We start from the raw sequence: 22,989 nt of genomic DNA on the forward strand, positions 1-22,989 counted from the left end.
ACCGGTTTTAAGCTGGTTTAAGATTTAGTTTACGGTTTTGTTTATACCAGTTTTAAGCTGGTTTTAGATTTGGTTTACGGCTTTGTTTATACCGGTTTTAAGCTGGTTTAAGATTTAGTTTACGGTTTTGTTTATACCAGTTTTAAGCTGGTTTTAGATTTGGTTTACGGCTTTGTTTAGAATGGTTTTAAACTGGTTTTAGATTTGGTTTACGGTTTTGTTTATACCGGTTTTAAGCTGGTTTAAGATTTGGTTTATGGCTTTGTTTATACCAGTTTTAAGCTGGTTTTAGATTTGGTTTACGGTTTTGTTTATACCGGTTTTAAGCTGGTTTTAGATTTGGTTTACGGCTTTGTTTGTACTGGTTTTAAACTAGTTTTAGATTTGGTTTACGGCTTTGTTTATACCGGTTTTAAACTGGACTTTGGTCTACGATTTTGTCTAGACTGGTGTTAAACTGGTTTCAGCTTTGACTTTGGTCTGGGTTTGGACTCGGTTTACGGCCATTCTAAGACATTTTATAAACTGGTTTCAGACGTGGTTTGGAGTCATTTTTAACTGGCTTATCCTCGGTTAATGACTATTATTAAACTGGTTTCAGGTTATATTTTGGACCCGTGCTTGACTTACTTTAAAACTGTTTTCAGATTGTTTATATTTCTGGTTCTCCATTCATGAAAATTATGAAAATGTGCTGAAAACTTGAAGACAAACTGACCTTTAAGGTTTAATTTATGCAAAGTGAAATCAGTTAAATTAAATTAGGTGCTGTTTATGCTCTAACCTCTGATCAAAACACAAACCAAGGGACAATAAAGCTGATCCTTCTATCTGTCAGATAAAGAGCCGGCTTTAAGTAATCATTAATCAGACTATTTTCTTGTGATTTATTCTCTGACTTCCAGCGTGGAGCCTCTTTGTTGCTCAGCCTGAAGCGACCCAGTTTAATATTTAAACACTTCAGCAGGACTCTCCTCCATTTGCATCTGCAAAGCAGATTCTATCAGTCAACTGTCAATCATGGCGGCGGGCGGCGAGGAGGGCGGCGGTCTCAGAGGTCAGAGGTGAACACCGGCGTCGCCTCCTATCAGCCTGACAGAGCAGCAGAGACCAAGGACAAAAAAAACCTCTAGCAGCAGAATGTCCTGCTGATGTACTGGAGAAGAACACGAGGAGGTAAAAACGTCCAAAAACTGAACAGAAAATCATCTAATTCACCTCAAAGAGTTGTTTCTGACCAGTAATTTGGACTGGAAAGACGATTTTTAACATCTTTAACTTATTTTTTGAACAATTTAGTTACTTTGCAGATTTCTTCTTTTTTTGTTGTTGTAAAATTACAGATAATATCTAGCAAAAAAAATGAACATTTTGAATCATTTTAACTGTATTTTTAATCAATTTACTGTTATTTTGCATATTTTCTCTTTGGCTGTTAAAATACAGATATCTAGTAAAAAAAAAATTACATTTTCAACCATTTTAACTGTAATTTTTTAACCATTTACTCATATTTTATAGATTTCTCCTGTTTTGCTAAATTATTAATATTAACAATATAAATGTAGCTGCAAGGGGACACAAGCCAGTGTCTTATTGTGCCGGTCCCAAGCCCGGATAAATACAGAGGGTTGTGTCAGGAAGGGCATCCGATGTAAAACTTTGACCAAATCAAACATGCAAATCAAATGTATGACTTCCATACTGGATCGGTCGAGGCCCGGGTTAACAACGACCGCCATTGGTGCTGTCGACCTACAGGGTGCCGGTGGAAAATGGACAACTGTTGGTCGAAGAAGGAAGGTGTGTTCGTAGGAAGAGAGAGAAGAGGAACACCAAGAGTCTAGGACTGAGAGTAGGGACTTTGAATGTAGGAACTATGACAGGAAAAGGTAGAGAGCTGGTTGACATGATGCAGAGGAAGAAGGTGGACATACTGTGTGTCCAGGAGACCAGGTGGAAAGGTAGTAAAGCTAGAAGTCTAGGAGCAGGGTTCAAGTTGTTCTATTATGGTGTAGATAGGAAGAGAAATGGAGTAGGAGTTAACTTGAAGGAGGAGTTTGTTCGGAATGTCCTGGAGGTAAAAAGAGTGTCAGATGGAGTGATGAGCCTGAAGCGAGAAATCGAAGGTGTGATGTTCAATGTTGTTAGTGGGTATGCTCCACAGGTAGGATGTGAGCTGGAGGAGAAGGAGAAATTCTGGTTGGACCTTGATGAAGTGATGCAGAGCATCCCTAGAAGTGAGAGAGTTGTCATTGGTGCAGACTTCAATGGACATGTTGGTGCAGGAAACAGAGATGATGAGGAGGTCATGGGCAGGTTTGGTATCCAGGAGAGGAACGCAGAAGGACAGATGGTGGTTGACTTTGCAAAAAGGATGGAAATGGCTGTAGTGAATACTTTCTTCCAGAAGAGGCAGGAACATAGGGTGACCTATAAGAGTGGAGGTAGGAGCACACAGGTAGACTACATCTTGTGTAGACGGTGTAATCTGAAGTAGATCAGTGACTGCAAAGTAGTGGTAGGTGAGAGTGTAGCCAGACAGCATAGGATGGTGGTGTGTAGGATGACCCTGGTGGTGAAGAAGATGAAGAGGGCAAAGGCAGAGCAGAGGACCAAATGGCGGAAGCTGAAAAAGGAAGAGTGTTGTATGACTTTCAGGAAAGAGTTGAGACAGGCTTTGGATGGTCAGGAGGGGCTTCCAGATGACTGGACAACTACAGCAAATGTGATCAGGGAGACAGGTCGGAGAGTACTTGGTGTGTCATCTGGAAGGAAAGGAGATAAGGAGACTTGGTGGTGGAATGAGGAGGTGCAGGAGTGGAGCCAGAGAAAGAGGTTAGCTAAGAAGAAGTGGGACACTGAGAGGACCGAAGAGAGTAGACAGGAGTACAGGGAGATGCAGCGTAAGGTGAAAGTAGAAGTGGCAAAGGCCAAACAAGGGGCTTACGACGACTTGTATTCTAGGTTGGAAGGAGGAAGAGACTGATCTGTACAGGTTGGCAAGGCAGAGAGACAGAGATGGGAAGGACGTGCAGCAGGTTAGGGTGATAAAGGATAAGGATGGATTGACAGGTGCCAATAGTGCGATGGGAAGATGGCAAGAGTACTTTGAAGAGTTGATGAACGAGGAAAATGAGAAAAAATGAAGAGTAAAAGAGTTGTCTGTTGTGGACCAGGAAGTAGCAAAGATTAGTAAGGATGAAGTGAGGAGGGCATTGAAGAGGATGAAGAGTGGAAAGGCACTTGGTCCTGATGATATACCTGTGGAGGTATGGAAGTGTCTCGGAGAGGTAGCAGTAGAGTTTCTGACTGTGTTGTTCAACAGGATCTTAGATAGTGAGAAGATGCCCGAGGAATGGAGGAGAAGTGTGCTGGTGCCCATCTTTAAGAACAAGGGAGATGTGCAGAGTTGTGGCAACTACAGAGTAATAAAGCTGATGAGCCACACGATGAAGCTATGGGAAAGAGTAGTTGAAGCTAGACTAAGGGCAGAGGTGAACATCTGTGAGCAGCAGTATGGTTTCATGCCAAGAAAGAGTACAACAGATGCAATATTTGCTTTGAGGATGTTGATAGAGAAGTACAGAGAAGGTCAGAAGGAGCTGCATTGTGTCTTTGTAGATCTGGAGAAAGCTTATGACAGGCTGCCCAGAGAGGAACTGTGGTTTTGTATGAGGAAGTCTGGAGTGGCAGAGAAGTATGTTAGAGTGGTGCAGGACATGTATGAGGACTGTAAGACAGTGGTGAGGTATGCTGTAGGTGTGACAGAGGAGTTCAAGGTGGAGGTGGGACTACATCAGGGATCAGCTTTGAGCCCCTTCTTGTTTGCTATGGTGATGGTTAGGATGACAGACGAGGTTAGACAGGAGTCTCCATGGACTATGATGTTTGCAGATGACATTGTGATCTGTAGTGAGAGCAGGGAACAGGTGGAGGAGAAGCTAGAGGCGTGGAGGTTTGCCCTGGAAAGGAGAGGAATGAAGGTTAGCCGCAGCAAGACGGAGTATCTGTGTGTGAATGAGAGGGACCCAAGTGGAAGAGTGAGGTTACAGGGAGAAGAGATCAAGAAGGTGGAGGATTTTAAGTACTTAGGGTCAACAGTCCAGAGCAATGGAGAGTGTGGAAAAGAGGTGAAGAAGCGTGTACAGGCAGGCTGGAACGGCTGGAGAAAAGTGTCAGGTGTGATGTGTGATAGAAGAGTTTCAGCTAAAATGAAAGGAAAGGTTTACAAAACTGTTGTGAGACCAGCCATGTTGTTTGGTCTGGAGACAGTGTCCCTGAGGAAAAGACAGGAGGCAGAGCTGGAGGTAGCAGAACTGAAGATGCTGAGGTTCTCTTTGGGAGTGACCAGGATGGATAGGATCAGGAATGAGTACATCAGAGGGACAGCACATGTTAGAGGCTTTGGAGATAAAGTCAGAGAGGCCAGACTGAGATGGTTCGGACATGTCCAGAGGAAAGAGAGTGAATATATTGGTAGAAGGATGCTGAGTTTCCCACTGCCAGGCAGGAGGCCTAGAGGAAGACCAAAGAGGAGGTTTATGGATGTGGTTAAAGAGGACATGAAGGTAGTTGGTGTGAGAGAAGAGGATGCAGCAGACAGGGTTAGATGGAGGTATTTGATTCGCTGTGGCGACCCCTGAAGGGAAAAGCCGAAAGGAAAAGAAGAAGAAGAATTAATATTAACAATATAAATTATGTATATTATGGACAGAAAAAAATTAATTTAAAGATTCTATGTGTTTTAAACTAAAAAAAAAAGTATTAACATGCTAACTGTGATAAAAACAGACCAAATCTCTAAACAGTGTCTGTATTTTTACAAATGATACTTGACCATGAAGCTATATGTTTTTTATTGCATTAAAATCAGAATAAAATGTCATTATTTCACAGATATTTGCCGTTATTTCAAATAAAAATATGTCTATGAAGGATTGAAAAAATGGTAAAAACAGGTTTAAAACTGATATTTCACAAATACAACTGTTTTGCTAAATTACAGATAAAATCTAGCTTAAAAAATATTATTTGACATGCTGACCGTAAAACAAAAAAAGAGGCAAAACTGGTCTTAATGTCCGTATCAAAAGTAAATATTTATACAAGTTGTCATATATTCTTTTACAATGTGTGACTGTAAAATTACACAATTTTCTTGAATTTAAATCAACTAAATATCATTATTTTATGGATATTTGTCATCATTTGAAAGAAAAAAGCATTTAAAAATGGTAAACACATTTTTAAACATATATTTTACAGATTTTACTCATTTTTGTTAAATTACAGATAATATCTGTTAATTATTATCTGGTAAAGCTAATTATGGCCACAATGCTAACTGTCAAAATTCACATATTATATTTTAAGTTCTTTTACTTCCTTGTTGGGTTGTATTTCTGCTAAATGTATGAATTGGAACATAGTTCTAATTTAGAGCATGTCCTCGAGGGTAAATATAATAAAGTTGTTCTCTAAACGCCTCACATGGAGGCTACAGTAAATGCTAACATGCTAACATGCTAATAGTTGCTGTGCTCAGAGAAGCCTGTTGTCTCTACTCAGTTTCCAAATATTAATTCATCTACACAGACCGTTTTCTATGAACGATTCATTTTAAACGCAGTCCATTGTATTAATTTAATTATTGAAGCTAAAATCATGATTAATATTCCATTATTCTGATGACCTGTTTTGGTTGGAAAATTTAAAAAAAAAAGTGTTTTAAAGTTTGGGGCCTGAATTTTCCCACCAGAGCTCTGAATAGTTAATGAGTCCCTTTTGTCACTGGGGGGGGAGGCTTTTATTGTGGAGGGGCGATTTGCATACAAAAGAGAAGACACACATTCTCTGTCTTCTATGTTTGTGAGGACCTTGTTCATGTGATTCCTTCTCCAGACTTTCAGAGAAACAACAGGAAGTAGAGCCGCGTGTTGACCGGTTTCAGGTTTCCGGATATTTTCTGGAACAGCATCAGACATTCAGCTGCTTCAGGTCTGGCGTCCGACGCGTTTACAGTGTTTAGATATTTTTAAACTGGACTCAATATTAAACTGGTTTCTGATTTGGTTTACAGAACTCCTTTTGGTCTGGTTTCTGACTCAGTGTAGATCCAGTTCTTAAACCAGTTCCAGACCAGATTATTAACCGGTTTCACACTTGGTTTAAACACACTGATGACTGCCTTCAAATCTTTTTAAACTGACTGGCTTTGGGCCGGTCAGTCTTTAAATGGTTCCAGACTTGGTTTACTACTCGATTTTGGACCTGGTTTTGGATTGACTTTAGGCTAGTTTAAGTCTGGTTTATGACCGGTTTTAAACTAACTTAAGATTTGGTTTTGAACTTCTTTCAGGTCAATTTCCAGCTGGTTAGCGTCTGTTTTTATATTAGTTTCAGACATAGTTTCTGACTTTATTTTGGCTAGTTTACGCCCATTTTGTGACAATTATTACGATATTTTAAAGTGGTTTCAGGCTTGTTTCTGTTTTTGGTTTTGGCTGACTTAGGTCCTATTTAGAACTGCTGTCAGACTGTTTTTAAACTGACTTCAAACTTGATTTCTGTTCATTTTGGACCTGGTTTACAGTTGTTTTAAGGCTGTTTTAGTTTCAGACTTGATTTTGGAGCTGGATTTCTTTAATAATAAGGTTGGTTTAGTCCCAGTTTACGACTGTTTTTGAACTGGTTTCAGACTTGACAGTAGACAGGTTTTGGACGTTGTTTACGATTGTTGATTGACTGCTGACGACTACGGCTGTTTTTAAACTGTTTGACTCCCACACCTCCACCAGGCCTTTGACAGGATGTTCTCTGTACAAACTGATGTCAGACGGTCGGATGACGTCAGCTTTTCTGAGTCGGACACTGACTTTCCTAAACCAACAGCCCAACATTCACCCTCCAACTGTCCAGCTGAGCTTCACTTTCTCACATGAAACTGCATCAAAACACAAACAGAGAAAAACCAAATCGGGTCTGAGCCTTTAAAAGGCGATTTTAAAAGCACAAAATAAAGACAAACCGTCCTTCTAATAATGTCCTTACAAAGACACAAAGAAAAAATTCACGCAGCTCATTTGGTATGTGAGGACCGTCATGGCCTCTGGGTCAAACACGCAAAAACACACACAAAAACACACACACACACACACCTCTGATTAACACGGACGCCTTCAGCCAGAACAACAACACACACGTGTATCGGCCAGCAGCACACACTCGGGTTAATTAGCCTCCACTTAGCGCTAGCTGCTCATTTTCACATGCAAACTCAGAGTGTGACAGCAGGAGGGTGTGTTTTCTAGTGTGTGTGTTTATATATATATATATATATATATATATATATATATATATATATATATATATATATATATATATGTATGTGTGTGTGTGTGTGTGTAGGTGTGTTTGTGTGTAGAGAAGTGGGAGCTCTGTGGTTTTTTTATTACCCAGCATGCTCTGGGTCGGCTGGAAACTTTCATACTGCCGCTCTGTTCACACACTTTTACTGTGTTTGAGAAGTGAAGTGTTGCTTTGCTGCTGAGTCACTAGAGAACATAAACACTAACAACGCTTTTAAACTCGTTTTGTGTCCACTTGTGTTCAGAAATCATCACATAGAAGAAGGTGGAACCAGAAAATCTTAATTTATTACACATTTTATTCTAAAAACAATCAAAAAGTTGCTCAGAAATCCTATAAAAAATATAAAAATCCTATAAAAGCTGAAGTTGTCTGAGAACTTTCTGTACCTCTGTGGTTGAAACACAAACAGGAACTACTGATCACTATCCTCCCAAAGCATCATGAGAACTGTAGTTCTAAACATAGAGTGAGATCAAAAGGTAAACAAAGGTTAATAATGAGTCATAAAATCCTTGTAGTTCATTAACATACATGTAAATGTTTGAAAACCTGCAGATAAACTGATAAGAACCTGATTAAACTTCATTTGAGGCTCCAGATGTTGTTTTGCCTGTGGGTAATCTTCAGATTTACTAATGAAACCTGCTTTATTACACTCAATTCCAGACTTGGTTCAAGACTGTTTTTAAAACTGACTTTAGATTTGATTTTTAATTTGATTTTAAACTTATTTTAGGCTGGTTTAGGCTTGATTTACCACTATTTCTAGACGGTTTTTAAACTAGTTTCAGACTTGATTTCTAACATGATCTTGGAGTTATTTTTATGCTAGGTATGAACATCATTTATGACTGTTTTAAAGCAGGTGTCTGGTTTCGGACCTCCCCTAAACTGATGTTGAACCTGGTTTCATACTTGATTTCTGACGTGGTGTTGGACTCATTTTGAACTAGATTAGACCCAGTTTATAGACTAGATGAACTAGTTTCAGTCTTGATATTTGACATGATTTTGAACCTCATGTTGGAGGTCTTGATGCTTTTTTTGGACTTTACTTATGACGGCATTACGACTGTTCTAGATTGTTTGAAAACAGGTGTCAGACTGGTTTAAAAATGGTGTTGAACTTGGTTTACAACTGGTTTAGCGCTGTTTTTAGACGCTTAAACTGATTTACTGAGTACACCCAGTTAACAACCGTCCTCAGACGTGATTTAGGACTCGTCTCAAACTGGTTCACAACTTTTTAAAAACAATTTTGGACCTTAGTCTTACAATCTCAATCAACTTAGCGTTAAACATTGGTTATAACTTTTTGTAAAACTGGTTTCAGACTTGATTTTTGATTTTGGACCAGGTTTTGAACTCATTCTGAACTAGTTTAGGTCCAGTTTACGACTGTTTTAAAACAGGTGTCAGACTGGTTTCAGACTTTGTTTTAAACTGGTGTCAAACTTGGTCTATGGTTGTTCTTAGACGTGGATTCAGAATGGTTTCAGACTGGTTTTAGACTTCATTTTCTATCGTTGTTGAACTTGGTTTACAACTGCTTTTAGACTTTTTCTTAAACTGGTTTCAGACTTGATTTAACACTTTTAAGACCATTTTTAAACTAGTCTCAGACTTGATTTTGAACTGGTGCCCAACAGGTTATTATTGTTTATTTAAACTGGTTTCAGACTCAGTTTTTGATGTGACTTTGACCTGGTTTTGGAGTCTTTGTTAACTGGATTAGGTCTACTTTACAACTGTTTTTTCCACAGTTTGTAAACTGGATTTTGGACAAGTTAGAATAAAAACACAGTAATTACTGTTCACTTAAACGCTGCTGTTGGTGAATTTGTATCGTGAATCTTTATTTCTGCTTTTTTCATTCATGTTTCCATTTATTTACATGAAAACCTGAAGACAAATGGACCCAAACTTTAATTAATTCCAAGCTGCAGTGTTTTTTTTTAGTGTACAAATGTTTCATACAGAGCTAAATCAGGCTTTCTCTTGAAACCAGGAACCTGCAGCTGTATCATGTGATAACTCCAATGTCCCGGCTCTCACATGACTGCATTTCCCATAAACCACTGATCCAGAGAGATTAAATCTGTTTCTACATCCTTGATCACCGTCGCCAATTTTAAATTTTACGGCGAGGCTGAATGCTTCGGTGACCACGGCTGCTAGGAGGTGACAGATAACATGAATCATCGTCAGGAACATTAATATCCATGACACCGACGGAGGAGGCAGCTGCACATTTAATACGATATTCATCTGATACCATCAGGCAGCTCATTGCTTCAATCACCGATCAATAGAAACATTTAGAAGCAGGAGGAGAGTCAGAGGTCAACGACTAGAGGTGGAAGATTATTATTATGTTCAATGTTTGGTCTATATGTGTATTTTATGAGCTTTTTTTAAGTGCATTTTTTTCAGTTTTGTGATCATTACCATCACAGTTGGCTTTTTGCTCCTTGCAAATAAACAAAAACTGCAATGCACCCTTCCAATAAAGTAAAAATTAATGTTCTGATCAGCCGTTTATTGTTTTAAATGGTATACAGTATCTAATGGTAAAAAGTGTCTTTCTTCTTGAAGACAAACTGGAAAACAAGATAACAGATGTGTTTGAAAACGGTTTCAGAATTCACTTTGAGCCTGATTTTAAACTTGGGTTCAGACGGGTAAAAAACTGGTTTCAAATTTAGTTTCTAGATGGTTTTGGTCTCATTTCTCACTTAGTGTGAAGCCACTTTATGACCGTTTTAAAACTGGTTTCACATTTGGTTTCTAAGTGGTTCTGGTCTAGTCTCTCACTTGGTTTAGAACTGTTTTCAAACTGGTTTCAGTCTACTTTCACAGTGACTGTCTAACTGGTTTTAAACCTGGTTTCCATCTTGTGTCAGACATGGTTAACAACTGGTTTATATATTTTTTTCTATTTCTTCAACGGCTTTTTGACTGTTTTAAGATTATTTGAAAAATGGTTTCAAACTGGATTTAGATTTGGTTTTGGATCGTTATATAACCAGTTTCAGACTTGATTTTGGACTGGTTTCAAACTGGATTAAGATTTAATCAATCAATCAATCAAATTTATTTATAGAGCACTTTTCATACAAAGAAAGCAGCGCAAAGGGCTGTACAACATTTGGTTTGATTTGGTTTATGACCTGTCTTAATGGGATTGCAACTGGTTTAGGAATTTTTTTGGATATTAAACTTGGTTCAGATTTGATTCTGGTCCCAAATTTGGATCAATTTCATAACTGGTAAAGGCTCAGTCTACAAATGTTTTAAGACTCGCACGACGAAACATTAATGCTAGAAAACAGGCAATAAATGGTCACATAAATAGAACTAAATAAGACAAATATAAAAAGTCCAAGGAGCCTCTTCATGTAACTAATGACAGCAGTGAGTTCTGCTTGGAAACCCACGTCTATTATCTCCTCACTCCAAACATTTCGTCTGCAGATCATGTGATGCTGGAGTGGAAAATGCAATTAGCATAACTTAACCTTCAAGCCGGCCGAGTGCTCCTGCGTGAATGTAAATGTTTAGTGAAGCAGCTGCAGGCAGATTTCCAGCTTTCAATCAGCAGGAAGAAGAGGAGGAAGAGCAGCCAAGGACAGTGGTGGTTTTCCTCAGGAAATAAGGTTTAACCACAGAACACGACTGATTCCTCAAACCTGAACCAGGAGGACAGATGTTGACAGAAACTGTGTCACATCTGGTGCAGAGAAGCTTCTGCTCTAACCCAAGTCGATTCGACTGCTGTGTAAATTATTGATATAATAAATGAAATGAAGACGACAGGAAGCAGGAAAACTGTGTCAGGTGACCATTTAATCTGTCCGACGGCTGAAATACTGGTTCAGGACTGATTTCAGACTTGATTTTAGACTAATTATGGGCTGGTTTAGGCCCAGTTTACATCAGTGTTCAGATTGTTTTTAAACTGGTTTCAGAGCTGAGGTTGAACTTGTTTTGGACTTAAATAATCACAGTTTCCAGATTGTGTTTAGACCATTTTCAGACATAATTACTGACTTGATTATTGGAAACGTTTTAAACTGGGTAAGTCCGGCTTTACAGCTGTTTCTAACCTATTTTCAGACTTGATTTGGGCCCCACTTAGGGACTCACCTGAGGCTGGTTTAAGCTTGGCTTATATCTGGTTTACAGCTGTTTTCAGACGGTTTTTAAACTGGTTTATTACCTGAGTTTGGGCTGGTTTTGGACTTGGTTAATGGCTGTTCTTAGACTGGTTTAATAATGGTTTCAGATTTCCTTTTCGACTTGGTTTTGGACTTGATCTGGACTCATTTTTAACTGGATTAGATCCAGTTAACTTATTTTAAACTGGTTTTAGAACAGAATTTGAACTGGTTATTGGACGTGGTGTACAATCATTACACTGCTATTAAATCTAGAACATTTTTGACTAGTATTTGATTGTTTTTATCTGACTACTCTACCCTCTTCCTCCACTATCTCATCGTCTCCTACCAGATTCTCCTCTGTCGGTTTCGGCTTCTCCTTCCAGGACTCTGCTGATCCTCCGATGCAGTGAGCTGATGAAGCTGCTGACGGCCGTCGCTCGACGTTCCGATCTGGCCTTCCTGAGCGTCGTCCTCTCGGAGCTGCCGGTGGCTCCGGGTTCGGACAGAGACCGGAAGAAGGGGATGATCCTTCGCAGAGAACCGGTCCTGGCCCGGTCTTCGTCGGACTGATCTCCACTGGGGTTTGGGGGGGTGTTGAACCTCGGTAAGCTGAGCAGCCTCAGGAGAGGCGGCTCTGTGATTTGCTCATTGTTCGGCGCCCACTGGCCAGATGTTCTCCACTTGTATCGGTCCAGCGGATGCTCCGGAGCCTGGTGGGGGTCGGATCTCCTCCAGAGCTTCCTGTACTGGTGCCATGCCCGATGGGGACCCTGGACCGGACCCTGGAGGCCCTCAGGGGAGGCTCCACCTCCACTCATGGTCCAGCTCACACAGGCTTCCTCCAGGCAGCGAGCAGATGGAGCCTCCACAGCTGGATCGCCGACAGCTGTGCTCCAACTCCAACATACCAACCCGACGACGGGTTCAGATCAGAGCCGGACGGAGTCGGTCCTCATGGCGACGGCGGGTCGAGCTGCTGCCTCGACGTTTCTCAACAAGCTGGTGACCGTCTTCCTGGGAGGAAGTCTAGTGTCAGACGAAGACCAATCAGGTTCCACTAAACGTCAAACCAGCAGGCTGTGGTTTCCCCTACCAACGATGGAAACTGAAACTGCAGTCAGTTCAGTGTGTTCAGGTTCCTCCTCCTCAGTTTGTTTTTAAACGGCGACGACGGTTCGTCTTTAATTTGTACTGAAGAGAAAACGAACTGAAACTACAGAAACCCGACGGAGGAAGGTTCACTATCAGCGTTTAAATGGAGAATTTTAGTTCCATCGAGAACATAAATGTTTTTCAAGAAGCTTTTCTCAGGGTAGAATTTCTGTAATGGATCAGTTTTGCACTATTATTTATAAATATGTTAATATTTCCTCCAAAAACTCGCCTCAGATCCTCAAACCAGATCAGATTTTTCTTCTGAGACATGAAACGACACCCTGGAGACCTCTGCAGACCAGATCATTATTTTCTGGCTGTTTTTTGTCCTTTATATTTCTAAAAAGAAATCTCTTTTTTTGAGGTGCTGGTCAAAGTAAAAAAGGCATTTGAATTTATTCCTCATTTCCAGGGCAGCGCACTTTATTGATTAATGAAGAAAGAATTTTAGATTAATAATAAAAACAGATGTTAAAACAAAGACAAAAACACTGATAGTAAACTTACAGCAAACCTCGTCTGTGGTTGCTTTGTGTGATTAAAACATGTTGAACATGTGTTGAACCTGCAAATAAAGGCTATTTTTATTGTTGATTACTGTCTAGATTATATTGATTACAGTTTTTTGGTTTATAAATCACAGAAAATGGTGAAAAATGTCCATCAGGGTTTCTGCAATGTCTTGTTTTGTCAAAAAATATTCAGTTTACAGTCACAGAAAGCAAAAAAAAAACAAAAACAGAAAATATTCACATTTAAGAATCTACAATCTCAGAGTTCAGACTTTTTCTTTAAAGAATTATTTAAATGCAGTAACTGATTAACCAAACTGAAATATTCTCTAACTTTAAGGCATCACTTTGGCCGCATTTACTCAGATTTCAACCTTAAAGTTCGTTAAAATTAATAAATTTGCTGTAAATAAATCTAAAGTTTGTGCTTTACGAAGCTCGGCTACGTTTTGTTGGATCTGCAGTGGATCAGGGGTTAAATCTCTCCGGCCTTTTGAGCTGGAAGCTGATAAATATTCATCAGCTGAAGAACATCCGTCCTCCAGATGCTGTTAAAACAGGAAACGGGAGCAGCTTCCCACAATGCTGAGCTCCAGCTAAAACCTCAGAGACCTGCAGAGGACGATCTAAGCGGAGGAAAAGCTGCACGGCGGCAGCAGAAAGATGCAAACGTCCCTGTGTGTTGATTCGTATGGAAACAAGGAGGTTTCTGTTCTCACGTGAGGCTGAGTTTCTACCTGCAGCTCTGGTCTGAGGGGAAGGAAAGAAGATGTGATGTGTTCAACAACAGCCGCTGATGTTTGCAATCACTCCTGAGAAATCACCACGACACGCCCTGAAGGCCATTCAGTCACCGAGGTGTTTAATGAGCGGGAATAACAGCTACAGGTGTGGAATACACCACCAGTAACCTGATATTTTCAGATGTACGTGTCGTTTCTGCACACTGGGTCGGTTAGTGTCATTTCACCAAGCTGTGCAGCTCCAGCGTCTCATTACTTCTGTACAATGTTTTTGCTGAATTTTGAGGTTTTCATAAGTGTTAAGTGTTCAATAGTTCCAGAAATAAAAAAAAATCAACAACTTTAAAAACACAGTCACAGGAGATCCCAGCAGGTTTTAATGACGAAGCGTTTCAAAGAACAAGGTTGTTTAAATTTAAAAAAAAGCAAAAAGTTCCTTTAAATGTCTACATATGGATCCATATTTCTACTAAAATTCAGTCTTTGGTTGACATTTCATCAACTTTTAAGTCCTCTAACATCAGTAGAGTTTGATGCATGTCAAATATGGAAAGACTAGGCCTAATTTTTCAGCTATTTTGACCTGAAAGTTGTCCAAAATTACAATAATCAGTCATTTTTGAGAACTACAAAGGGAATAAAAGGGCAAAATCTTCAATTAAAGGTGGTATTGTGGCCCCAAAAAAGTTCTCCTAAGTGTCTAAAAATGGAAGCATCCATATTTCTACTAAAAATACAGTCTTTTTACCAATTTTTGAGGCTCTAATTTTTGCAATTTTAAAATGGAAAAAACTGTAAAGGTTTCAAGCAAGGATGTAAATGTGGTTCCAAAAAGTACCTGTAAGTGTTTATATATAGATGGATCCATATTTCTACTAAAATGCAGTCTTTGAACTACATTTCACCAACTTTTCTAACATCAGTAGAATCTGATGGGTGGAAAGTTTGACCAGACAAGGTTCCAGTTTTAGTTTATTTTGACCTGAAATTTGTCCAAAATGACAATAATGAATAATTTTTACCCCTTAAAAATTGGAGAAAGTGAAAATAAATCTTCAAACTAAAAGTGTCTACAAATGGATGGATCCATATTTCTACAAAAATACAGTCTTTGGTCGACATTTCACCAACTTTTAAGTCTTCTAATGAGAATGTCAGGACAAGGATACAGGGTTTTTGCTATTTTGACTTGAAATGTCTCCAAAAACATTTGAAAATTGTCCAATAATAAACACTTTATGGGCTCTAAAAATGAAAAAAACAATATGCAAACTCTTGAAATAAAGGAAGTATTGCGGCCCCAGAAGGTTCCTGTAAGTGTATTTATATATGGATGGACGCATATTTCTACTAAAAATAAAGACTTTTCAGCCTCAAACATCAGAAGAAGTTGATGTGTGCTAAGTTTGGCAAGACAAGGTTCCAGTTTTTAGGTATTTTGACTTGAAAGTTGTCCAGAATGACAATAATGAATCGATTTTATCTTTTAAAAATTGAAAGAAAAGTGCAAAATCTTCCAAAAAGGGTGGTAGTGTGGCCTAAGAATGTTCTCATAAGTGTTTATATATAGACGGATCGATATTTCTACTAAAATACAGACTTTAGTCGACATTTCATTAACGTTTTAGTCCTCTAACATCAGTAGAATCTGATATACGAAAAGTCTGACAAGACCATGTTCCATTTTGGGGTATTTTGACCTGAAATTTGTACAAAATGACAATTATGAATAATTTTTGTGCCTTAAGAATTGGAAAAAGTGAAAAAATCTTCAAACTACAGTGGTATATTATGCCCCAAGAAGCTCCTCTAAGTGTCTATAAATGGATGGATCCATTTTTCTACTAAAATACAGTCTTTGGACAACATTTCCCCAACCTTTGAGGCTCTAACATCAGAAGAATTTGATGTATGGCAAATTTGCCAAGACAAGGTTCCAGTCTTTGGATATTTTGACTTGAAATTTACCCATAATGACCCTTAAAATGGGAAAAAGAACACAATCTTTCAACAAGGGTGGTAGCATGAAGATCCTCTAATTGCAGTGTTTCCTCTACATTCATTTAGGAGTGGTGGGAGTGTCGGGCAAATGCTACGGTAAACTACAGATAACCATCTTGCTCAGTATCTACTCTTTGATACATGTGTCCTGTCCTGTGTCCTGTGTTCCCTTCTAAAGAATCGCCACCTTATCGGAGTGGAGGGGTTTGAGTGTCCCTGTGATCCTGGGAGCTATGTTCTCCGGGGCAATAGCCCCTGGTAGGGTCTCCCAAGGCAAATTGGTTCCAGGTGAGGGACCAGACAAAGCGATTCTGAAAACCCTGGTGACAAAGACGAAAGCCGCTACCTCGTCCAGACTAGGGAAACTGGGGCCTCTCCCTGGAGCCTGGTCTGGAGGGGAGCTCGTCACAGAGCACCTGGTGGCCGAGTCTTTGGGCCTCTTATTAAAAAGAGACTAAATGTTGATGTGGACTCATTGTTAGGAGATAAAAACTGGTGTTCATGGAGGTCTAGATGTTGGTGTTAGATGTCCAAACATACAAACTGTTTCCATGTCGTCTTCAGACTAAAATTATTTTTATCTCAACACTTTTAACGAATCCCAGACGTTTCTGACCTCGTTGTTTCTGCCAGCAGCTGCTGTCCATTTAAGTAAATCTCATGTTTTGGGTTTTTCTTCCTCTTTAGTGTTTCTCTACAAATTCCACATCGTTTTAGACCAGATTAATGAGGAGGGATTAAAAAGGAATCAGGAATTCTAGAATTAGTAGTGACCAATTTAAAGTAAACCACTGCATGCTTTACTCCAAAATAAACGACCAAAACTGTTCATCAGCTCCAGCGCTCTGAGAAAAACGTTCCTCAGCTTGTATGTCTAATTTCTCCAAAGCAGGAAACTACGTGTTGATAAAGATCTGATGGGTTTGCTTGATGAGTTTCAATCCTTCTCCAAAGCTGGAAAAATTGCAGAGCTTCTAGTTTTTAAATGGTTGAAATGATCTTCCTCTAAAAATGTGATCAAGTCTGATGAAAACGTGGGATAAAGTCAAACAATACAGAGACTTTTGTCCAACATTATGGGATAAATGAGCTGTTTCCTATCTGGCAGTGTTATTAATGATCAGTTTCTTAGTTTTGTTTGAGATTTCTGCTCGACCTGCCTCTACACATAAGGGTAAATAAGATGTTTTATTAAGTTTTAAGGGTTGTTTTTAATGAGTTTGATTCTCATTCAGCAGATAGCAACTAAAACATGTGACACAAACACTCAGGGAGGATTAAAACCCAAAAGAATGTGTGTTTGAATTTCTGGAAAAAAAAAAAAAACATGCTAAACGTCTGAAGAACCGTCCAGATCTCCCAGTAAACCTTCTTCCTCTTCCTGGCTTTAAAAGGCTGTGACCCACATGCAGCGTTTGGTGGATAACGAGGCGTCGGTGTCGAGACGACGCTGCATGTAGGTCAGAGTTAAACCGGTGAAGATAAGCCGAGGAGTCCTGGACCGAGCCAAGTCAACAGGACGGAGAAACTACAGCCTCAAAGTTAACTTAAAGAACCAGTAATCGGTTTAATTATGTCTCCTGTTGGTCAATAAAACATCAGAAAACAAGAAAAAACACCCGTCATGTGATGGTCTGAGGAAATCTTCCCATAACGACCAAAGAAAATGAATTAAAAGTGATTTTTGTAACATATTAAAAGTTTCACAGCATGAATTAAACGCACGACTTCAGAGGAAGATTAAAGAACAAGAACCAGTTAAATGAAAACTTCAAATGACTAAAGATTAATGCTGGAATGTTTGACAAGACATCAAACGGATTCAAGGAAAATATTTCTGACGTTTCTCCAGGACCTTTTTCTAAACGTACTGAACCGAACAGAGACAGACACAACGAGAGAAAAAGTCATCCTGGAAATGTAGAAAATCCTTTAAAAAAAAGTTAAAGTCAGATTTTGATGGATCGACCTGACAGCTTAAAAAAACAATGACAGAAAACGCAAGTAAGCAGTGATTAAAAAATGTAAGCAAAAGAGCCCCAGAAATTTAAAGACTTACAATTTATAGCAATTAAAAAGAGCGAGTTAAAAACAGGAAGCAACACACGGAGTTTAGAAAAAAAACTGTGAAATATGATAAATGAAAAACAGTCAGTATAAAAACAGGTTAGAAGGCAACGAGTTAAAAAAACAGGATAAAGGGAAAAAGAGTGAGTGAAAAACAGGAAGTTAAAGATGTTGAGTGAGAAAAAGTGAATAAAAAAGGCTGGTTAAAAAACAGTGCATCAAAAACAGTGACTTAAACAAACTGTTATGAAACAGTGAGTAAAAAAGCAGTAAGTGGAAAAACAGGAGCAGAAATCACAGATAAGAAAACCAGTTACAAAACACCAAGATAAAACAGGGATTGAAAGTTGAGCTAAAAACCTAACATAAACAATGAGTTATAAACAGCAAATGAGAAACAGCAACAAATAAATCACCAAACGAAAAACAAGGAGTGAAAAAGAGTATGTTCAAGAACAAGTAAAAACTGAGAGAAAATATATGCGGTGAAAACAGTGACTTAAGAAGCAGATAAACACGAGAAGAGACAAACAGCTGGAAAAACAAATTTAAAAAACAGAAAACACCAAGATAAAACATCCATCCTCTATACACCACTTTATCCTCACTAGGGTCATGGGGGGTGCTGGAGCCTATCCCAGCTGACTCAGGTGAAGGCAGGGGACACCCTGGACAGGTCACCAGTCTGTCACAGGGCTACATATACAGACACACAATCACACTCACATTCACACCTACGGACAATTTAGAGTAACCAATTAACCTCAGCATATTTTTGGACTGTGGGAGGAAGCCGGAGTACCCGGAGAAAACCCACGCATGCTCAGAGAGAACATGCAAACTCCATGCAGAAAGATCCTTGGCCCATCCCGGGATTTGAACCAGGGATCTTCTTGCTGCAAGGCGAAAGTGCTAACCACTACTCCGCTGAGCAGCCCCCAAGATAAAACAGTGAGCATTAATCTATTCTAGTCTTATTTCAGTCGTATTCTCTGTATTTACTCACGTCTTATTGTTTTTCTATTGTTTAGTTGCTGCATTAATTCTGTCAGTTTGTTTTTCTGACCAGTATCTGGATTAATAATGTTTTATTTAATCTTTAAATCATTATTGGTCTGTGTAAGTCACCATAAAACCAGAGTCATTTCTGCTAAAAGTATCTGGAATAAATCAGATTTAATCAGGATTTCACTGAGCTCAAACTAAAAAGACTTTTTTGTTCCTCAGATGCTAAAAAAATCAGATTTCTATCAATCAGATCACAGATTAAAGTTTGTGTCTCCACAAACCAAACTACAAACTAAATTCCCTCCACTTTGTCCACTTTCCCTGCTGCCGTCAGCAGCCTAAAAATAACCGACCGGCGGCTCTAAAGAGCATCAGTAGATCAGCTGCTGGATACCAGCGGAGGGAGGGTCAGGAATCTGGACGTCAAGTTCAAGATCTGAGCAGGAAAAACGTCACCGAGCTGCAAGACGACGGACAAAAACGATTTTCAGAAAGTTTAAAACCTCGTCAGGAGGACGTTAGCAGCTGCTGGAGCTTTTAGTCGCTCTGCAGAGTCTTCATCAGAAACAGCAGTTTGACCTGGAGTCTAATTATCCACAAGTAAAGAAAAAAAATAACAAAACAAATGTAAAAAATCATTCCATTTAAAAATGTGCTTCTTGTGTTGCACATTAGCAGATCCTGGAGTTTATTCAGACACATTAAACTGACATCAGATTAACAGAAAAAAAATCTTGAATTCTGTTTTAATTTAAAACTAATTTTAAAAAAGAAAAAATGTTTTAAAAAATGATTAAAATATTTTAGAATTTTTTGGTAGGCAGAAAACAAGGCAAATTTTAAACAAATATTTAAATTCTAAAATCATGGAAACTTAGAAACTATTTTTAAAACAAGAAAGTAAATGTAAATCATTCTATTTAAAAATGTCCTTCTTGTGTTGCACGTTAGCAGATCCTGGAGTTAATTCAGACACATTAAACTGATTAACAGAAAAAATACTGAATTATTTTTATTTAAAACAAATTTTGAAATGAAAAAAATAAAAATGTTCAAAATATTTTTTAAAAAAAATTTAATACATATTTAAAATCTAAATTTAGAAAACAAGTCAATTTGAAAAAACAAAAATTTGAAATTAGGAGTTTTATGAAGGAAATTTTACTTTTAAACTTATTTTTTTAAAACCTGAAAAGTGTCTGAAAAATAAAACTTGATGAAAATCGTGTGGAACGATGAAAAGCTCCAGAGCTGCTAAACTGACCCACAGACACTTCTACGAGCTTTATGGTTGACAACAAACAACAGGGGATAAAGGGCTGATAAAGGTGAATATTTAAACATTTCCAGTCATATATCTGAGTTAATGTAAAAGTTTAACGAGGAACCATCTGGCTTCAGTTCTTCTCATGGATTTTTAACCGTTTCTCCTCAAAGTGTTTAAATTCCTGCAGAAAGTAAAACTGAACTCCTTCATTTGTTCCTCAGACAGACGGCGGCAGAGCTTCAGCAGACGAGCGTCTAATCTAATTTACGTTTACAACTCAGACTTTAATCTGACACTGATCCTCTCCTGCTCTGTAGTTACAGCTACACTCGCTGTGTTTACACCCTCTGGAGTAATCCGATTACTTCCTCCTGATCTGACACGGAAACAACGGCACCGGTTTCCCTCAATTAGCCGGATGTCTGCAGGAGGAGCTGAAGGATTTGGACACGAGAAGAACGTAAAGGTTGAAGCGTTTTACTGCTGATTCAGTCTCAGGTGTCATCCAGGATTAATCCATTATTACTGGCTGTAGGGGGAATAAACTACCTGAGAACACCCCCACGTCTTCACCACTTTGAACTCGTCCAACCCAACGGAGGGTAAGTCATTTAATTAAACGTTGAACTCCAAACTGACCCACAGCAGGACAAAAAACAGCAAAAAACCTGCACAAAATGACTCAAAACTAATACCAAAAGAGCCACAAAATGCCAACAAAGACACAAAAACAGCAGAAATAGAAGCAAATCAACCAACTGGCTCCAAACTTACTGACAACAAGTCAAACAGGCAAAAGAACGGGAAAAAGAATCACAAATTTACTCAAAACAGCCACAAAAAAGGCATGCAAAAACCTACAAAAACACCAGAAACAGAAGCGAAATTAACCACAGACAGATCCAACCAGTACCAAAATGACTGACGCCAGGATAAGCAGGCAAAAAGACAGTAAAAAACAAACAAAATGATTTAAAATAAATACCAAGAGACACAAAACAGCAACAAAAACGCACAAAAAGATCAGAAACAGAAGTCGTCGGCTACAAACTAGCTGAGAATGAGTCAAAGAAGTCGGCGATTTGGCTGAATTTTGGTCCTAAAAGTTGAGTTTAAACTTTGCAAACAGCAATTTTTATAAAAAAGTGCAGCTAACTTGTCTTTGTTTTATTCCTCAACAGAAATCAGATGATTTTGTGAATTGTTTTAGAATAAAACAACCAGATTCAGATGATTTAATACGTTGACTTCGGATGGATGGATGGATGGATGGATGGATGGATGGATGGATTCTCTGTAAAATCTAAAATGGTAAATGGTTGTATTTATATAGCGCTTTTATCCAAAGCGCTTTACATGATACATCTCATTCACACACTGATGGTGGAAGCTGCCATGCAAGGCGCTAACCACGATCCACCAGGAGCAATTAGGGGTTCGGTGTCTTGCTCAGGGACACCTCGACATGAGCTCGACGGGCCGAGGATCAAACCGGCAACCTTTGAGTTACCAGACGGCCACTCTACCCACTGATCCATGCCGCCTCTGTCCGGTTTCTGTATAAATCTGGTGTTTTTCCACTCTGTCCTGAAATAGACGGCGTCTTATTTTGGTCCGCAGAGTTCTTGTTTTGTTTCAGAGGGGAAATCCTGCCTGGACGCCCCCCCGTCCTGAACACAACATGAGGAACTTTCCATTTCCTGCTCCCATCAGCCTCCATTGTCCAACGCACCGACCTGAGGCTCTTCACACGAGTCCACACGACTTAAACCGACGGACGCTGAGCCAAACGGAGTGAAAAAGTCTGTTACGCAACAAGAATGAATATTACAGTCAACACCCTACAGGACCCTGGATAAAATCTACAATATTAAACTGAACCAGAGGTGTTTGCTCCAGTTTTCTGATCTGACATCAAAAAAACACAACCGTCTCTCCTGTAAGTCCATTTATTCACATTTAATTTACAAAAGCGGTCATATTTTGGGAGAATTTTTTGCACAAATTCCTTAAAAGACTAAATGCGGACATTGGTTGGACTCACCACAAGAATGTAAAACTGAACCGACGGATGGATCTCAGTCACATCAGCAGGAGGTAATTTAATCTATTTTACATCTTCAGTTCTAGTCGCCTCAGTAATGTAGAAATCTAGTCATGAATGAAGGTTCTCCGTTATCACAAGCTGATAAAACACTACATTTAATTAGTCAATGCTCTTTATTACTAATAATTGGTCGAAACATCCAGACCAACCTGCTAACTATCAGCTCATCTACTCAGAACGTTTCTTCGTACGTGACGGATGTTGCAGGTGCGTCTTTATCGTTTTGGGACCAGGTGATCATTTGCAGGGTTTTTTTTAATCCGTCTTTTCTTCACCAATAATTACTTCTAAAGGCTCAACATTTGTAAAAAGCCTCAGAGTGAAAATCAGCTCATTTGTCACCGCTGGCCTCAGAGGAAACGTGGCGACTCAAACCTCCAGCAGGAAGCCGAGGTGCGAATTGGACCGCTGACAACCAACTCCCACTGTCCCCGTCCAATATGGCCGCCGGGGTGCTCAGCGGGCGCCGCGTCGCCTCCAACACGTGGAGGGAAGACTTCCTGCCCCGAACCACCGACGCTCCTCAGCCTCAATGGTTGGACTCAGCAAAGTAGCAGGAAAGGATTGAAGGACGGATATAAAGGTGTAAAAC

The 22,989-nt window shown here is 39.2% G+C and overlaps 1 protein-coding gene across 4 annotated transcripts in view; it reads right to left on the reverse strand.

The window, feature by feature from the left end:
• The window catches only part of rasal2 (RAS protein activator like 2), a 108,779-nt gene that overhangs the window by 76,543 nt on the left and 9,247 nt on the right, over positions 1–22,989 (reverse strand). Inside the window, exon 1 of one of the 4 annotated variants that reach the window (XM_051952977.1) lies at positions 11,884–12,499. The exons of 1 other annotated variant lie outside the window; for it this stretch is intronic. In XM_051952977.1, coding sequence (XP_051808937.1) covers positions 11,884–12,355 — 472 coding nt within the window. In that variant the 5' untranslated portion in view covers positions 12,356–12,499. Of the gene's footprint in view, positions 1–11,883; positions 12,502–22,989 lie in introns of those variants that run through there. 2 more of the 4 variants (XM_051952978.1, XM_051952979.1) reach the window with 2 other exon arrangements.

This window comes from Acanthochromis polyacanthus, chromosome 9 (assembly GCF_021347895.1).
Source record: "Acanthochromis polyacanthus isolate Apoly-LR-REF ecotype Palm Island chromosome 9, KAUST_Apoly_ChrSc, whole genome shotgun sequence".
Lineage (NCBI taxonomy): Eukaryota > Metazoa > Chordata > Actinopteri > Pomacentridae > Acanthochromis > Acanthochromis polyacanthus.